At 43.0% G+C, this 4,607-nt stretch overlaps 1 protein-coding gene and 1 long non-coding RNA gene across 2 annotated transcripts; both read right to left on the bottom strand.

Moving 5' to 3' along the window:
- Positions 1-375: 375 nt before the first annotated feature.
- On the bottom strand, positions 376-3,825 carry LOC135387656 (uncharacterized). Its single transcript, XM_064616767.1, has 7 exons — positions 3,551-3,825; positions 3,326-3,490; positions 3,059-3,245; positions 2,223-2,462; positions 1,989-2,160; positions 1,010-1,135; positions 376-553 (listed from the first exon to the last, which is right to left on the bottom strand). The coding sequence occupies exons 1-7, from the start codon at positions 3,779-3,781 to the stop codon at positions 376-378; spliced, it is 1,299 nt and encodes a 432-aa protein (XP_064472837.1). The 5' UTR covers positions 3,782-3,825.
- Positions 3,826-3,846: 21 nt separating this feature from the next.
- LOC135371168 (uncharacterized) lies at positions 3,847-4,328 on the bottom strand. Its single transcript, XR_010415529.1, has 3 exons — positions 4,266-4,328; positions 4,012-4,065; positions 3,847-3,929 (listed from the first exon to the last, which is right to left on the bottom strand). It is a non-coding gene; the product is annotated as an uncharacterized LOC135371168 (long non-coding RNA).
- Positions 4,329-4,607: the final 279 nt, after the last annotated feature.

The following is a 4,607-nucleotide window of genomic DNA, read 5'->3' as shown; positions in this document are numbered from 1 at the left end:
TGGGAGGGTTGACAGTACACGCTCATTTGCGGTTTGGAAATATGTTCCCTTTAGTGCAGGTTGATTTTACATGAAACAGCAACTAGACTTATGATGATGGAATGGGTTGGTGTTTCACCGCATCAACAGAACCCTACCTCATTGCACGTGGGTATCATGCACAACGCAATGCACCACACCATGTGCACCAAAAAGAATTGTTTGTTCCCACCTCCCATGCTTCTGCAGAAGCCACCGATTCATGACAAACGAAGCACTGAGAACCTAAAATCCTAGGAATGAGACTGTTTGTTCACTTTCCGTAAAGCCCCTATGTTCTCCACTTGCAGTTAGTACTAGGGTTGCCACTCATTCGCTGAACCTCTTGTGGTGAGCTTATCTAGCTTCTTCCAGCTGGGGCTTAGGACCATATCTGCTGCTCATGGTCTCATGAACGGCTTCCTCCACATTTTGCCTTGCCACAGTGAAGGAGGGCCACCCCACACAGAGGTCAAGGACGGTGTCGGTAAGCCTCTGGACGTAGCCTGACGGGAAGTTAGGATCATTAGAACACCTAAAGGAGGTGGAACTGGCTTGTGCACTAAAGGAACAATGTAATTTCACATTTCGGTAGTACATAACTGCACGCGTGCATCCTTATGTGAAGACACAATGTGTGTTCCACAAATACAAAGGGGGTTAAAAACTGGGCTGTTGGCTTGACACTAAAATCAATAAACACCCAAGGCAGGGAAACACCTAAGAGATGGAACAGATAAGGTGGAAGCAGTGCTCTTAAATCTAATGGTATCTTCAACTGGTAGCCTGTGAGCGCTCTGCAGCATGCACTCTACCTTCCACTGGCCAAAACAGTGCACTCCAACTTCAGCTTTGGGAATTGTTTATGAGCGCATGCCTCAAGCTCTAAGCGCTCTCCCTCAGAACACCCATTGCAAAACTGCTCTACAGATTGTACTGTATTAGCTGAGAGCTCTTTGTGGTACTACATTTTAAATGAAAATATTCTCACCATATGGAAGCCTTTGTTTTCACACCAGCCAATGTCCAGTGTTTCCGAGCTTTTGAGCACCGCACAATGTATTTGGCTACAGCCCTGTCTGCATTGTGGTTGAAGTGCAAGGCTGCAATATACGTTCTGGAAACCACATACTGGTCAGTATTTCCATGAACACAAACTGCTGGACGCTGACACGAGTTAGCTCCTCAGCGGCATAAAGAGTTCGATATCTCCAGGTGTCTATAAGGGTATCTGCACGGCTGCTGTCAAAGACATTAGATGCTTCTGTAATACCAGACAGGCTATAAATTCCAATGGGGGTGACACATACAGTGTGTTCTTTTTAAAATCTGGAACACATATTATATATAATAAAACTATCAGAGCATCTATATGTGGTTTTTGCATTTAGGTTATATAGCCTGGTTGAAAATGTATGAGAGATAGCATATTGTGGGCCTAATTCACATGAGGAGCTAAAGTTCATTCATTAAGTTTTTAATGAAGGTTTATCTGGAAAACCTGAAATAGCATAATTGTAGGCAATCCTTTTTTATGCAAATTTTTTAGAATTCCTAATTTCAATTTCTAATTTTTCAAAAATGATATACGAACCACAGATAAAATGGCTCTAAGGCAGCACAGAAAGCGCATATAACTTCCTCTCTAATGTAACATGTTAGCCGAAAAACACCTGGTGTGTAAGTGGCAGCTATAAAAAGTCGATCTGACCAATGGCAGATGCTACAGCGTCGACAAAAACTAATTTGTTCCTTCAGTGCGATGCTCCTGCGAAGAAGGGGACATATCTTTGCACACTCTGGGAATCTCATTTCGTATAGTTTTGTTATCAATATGAAAAATTTGGGAGGTTACTTATACAAAGCATATGTGTCTTTGACAAGTTCTGAAATATAAAACTGACCTGAACTAGACTCCCTACAGTTATTCAAAAGGAGTTAGTATACAGCATTTCCCAGCAAACACCTACCGTGCAGCCATCCCACTGTACGTGAATTTTGAGGACTTCGGGGCGAAATGAATTATCACGGCATGAAATGCCTCCAGCCCAAAGGTTTGCTTGCTGGGAGCGAGCGATGGGATGTCTTTGAGAAGGTGAGGTGCAGCGACTATCCCCTCCAGTTTTTTGAACGTTTCTGCTCCTGCAAGCGAGGAATGCAGGAATGCTTAGCTATCCCTGCTTCCTTGAAATACGGCAAGTTACCTTCATGAAGCCAAAGCCGCTCTCCAATGTCTCCATGTGCACACCTTGCATGAAGGCCTTCACGCTCATGAATATCGATCACGTGCGGTAGAATGGTGAGCCACTTAGCAAGGACAAGCTCACCATTGTCATTGCTGGTTCGTGCACACCAATAGAGGTGATTCAGGATACTGGGGCACCATTTCTGCAGAACCTGATGCTTCTTTGCCAGTGATGCGGCATGAATTTTCTTCCTGATACCTGCATATGGCAAAACATCTGTTTTTAAGGAATACATTCCTTTATAATGTAGGTAATGGTGTGTGGGCAAAACCAACAGTCAGACATCATAATGCAAAAATCGTACTGTCGTAAATTTACAAAAGGTTAGCAGGAATTTGCAAAATAAAAATGTGAAATTATAATTGCTATATTTTAGATGTGTCCTTTAAATGACATCACCACTCAGTGGTTTGTCACATAACGCAACTGAAAATTGCACCATTCCACTGAACTGAACTTTGACAAAACATTTTGTTGCCCTCTTTGACGATATTACAAGCATTTGTATATGTGCAGACACTAAACACGCATTTGCTCATCCAAAAGTCTGAGGAATCCCAAGTATTTTCTGCAGCAAGTATAGGTGCATTGATACATCAACAACTGCTCGCATTTTTGGTCAAAGAGTAGCTAGAACTTAGTTCAACCTCATTTCACAACAATCAAATCCAGAGTGTTGTGTTTACCCTTCTGCCTCTGAAAAAATTTACAAATATGATATGCATGTGCAGCACGTACGCATGTATGTATGTATGCTGCACACTACTCAGCACAAAGGAATAATGTGTTATTACCCTTTGCGACATGCCATACATGAAACCGATGTTTCACCGAAGGGTGGGCCTTCCTCATGAAAGACTTCACTTCGTTGTGTCTGTCGGTGACAAGCATGCCCACTGTCATTCCCTGTTTGCAAACATACTCTAGTGACCTTTGGAGGCCCTCCTTTTCTATGCGATTACTGGAGTCAACCTCAGTGGACTAGAAGAATGAGAATCTTGCATTAAAATTTGATCAAACTGTATTAACTAGTACATTTCATGCTCATGGTACCAATTTACCTTTACTATTTCCACATGTATAATGCGGTTGATCCCAGTTTCTAAGAGAGAGTATGTGCCGAAATCAGCAGAATGGCCAGGGGAATCCGCTCTACCATCACCAGCAATGCAAAGTTCTTGGCCCCGTAGCTTGTCCAGCAGCATAGCCTGCTCGGACTGCCACACCTGTGCATGCGTAGAAGATTCACACTTAGTGAGCATTCAATCTGACTGCTTGCAACCAACCTCAGTTACTGCAGGCAGCATGTAGAACCGCTGGTACTCGAAGTACTGAGTCTTTTGGAGGCTTTGAACACCCATGAACTGAAGCATTCTGAGTGCTTGGGTAGGGCTGCTGCCCGAAAACAAAATAGCACAGCACAACAGGATGTTCCCCAGGGCTTTGCCGTGGTGCATTGGCTGACTTGACCACAGTGTGACATGTTGTTTCGAACAAGTCACTGTTGCCTTCACCATTGTACCAAAGTTTCTGAGGGTCACGTCACAGCCTGGTGTGCCACACTGTGGACATCTCTAGAGTAGTTGCCTGAGACACGATTCAAATACAATATATTTTGTATCATCCGCAGTCCCAGTGGCAGGTTCTTCCATGAAGATTACTGAACTGAATCAACAAAAGAAAACAACACAGATAAGAACACCCCAATCAACCCACTATGTTCCCACAGAACACCTGTAGCACTCACCGGTCCCCTTCACTGCTCTGCTCTGGGTGGAAGGAAACGTCGTTTGGGTCGAGCCTGTAGTTACAAGGAGCGGTTGTACTTCTTGCCAAATAGTACATGTGCACATGCTATCCAGTATTTCATGTGTAACCAGTAATCATACAGCTTTCTGATAGAAAGTAGCACATGCAAATTCTCAATTTCTTTATGTAACAGCTCTGAGAAGCTTTTTGTTTCACATTGCAAGCTTACACTGTAAGGACACAAAGACTCACCATTCCTCTTCATAGGTGTCATCTGTTCCCATGCAGCCTGGTTCACTGCTTTCCTTGTCGTCACTGCATAGAGAGTGCCTACGAGTTAACATTTATGAGTGAAAACAAATGAGGTGACGTTACACATACTTTGAGCATATATTAATAAAATGTCATCTCTACCTCAAAGGCTAAAAATATGTCACACCCACAGGCCACAGCAATTATATGCACATAAACCACCACTGGTCAAAATGAGGTTTTCAATTCTGTTCCTGATTATGAATACATACATTCATGACAGTACAGAAGACACTGCCTCTGGCGATGAAGCTCCCCATTCGTTATTTTAAAAATAAAGTT

This window comes from Ornithodoros turicata, chromosome 1 (genome assembly GCF_037126465.1).
Source record: "Ornithodoros turicata isolate Travis chromosome 1, ASM3712646v1, whole genome shotgun sequence".
NCBI lineage: Eukaryota > Metazoa > Arthropoda > Arachnida > Ixodida > Argasidae > Ornithodoros > Ornithodoros turicata.
This window is presented reverse-complemented; position numbering and strand designations above follow the sequence as displayed.

Coding starts and splice junctions, on each gene's coding strand:
- LOC135387656 (XM_064616767.1), bottom strand. CDS start 3,781: ATGGTGAAGGCAACAGTGACTTGTTCGAAACAACATGTCACACTGTGG. Junction 3,491..3,550: donor TGCTGCCTGCAGTAACTGAG/GTTGGTTGCAAG, acceptor ACGCATGCACAG/GTGTGGCAGTCCGAGCAGGC. Junction 1,136..1,988: donor TACAGTGGGATGGCTGCACG/GTAGGTGTTTGC, acceptor TGTGGTTTCCAG/AACGTATATTGCAGCCTTGC.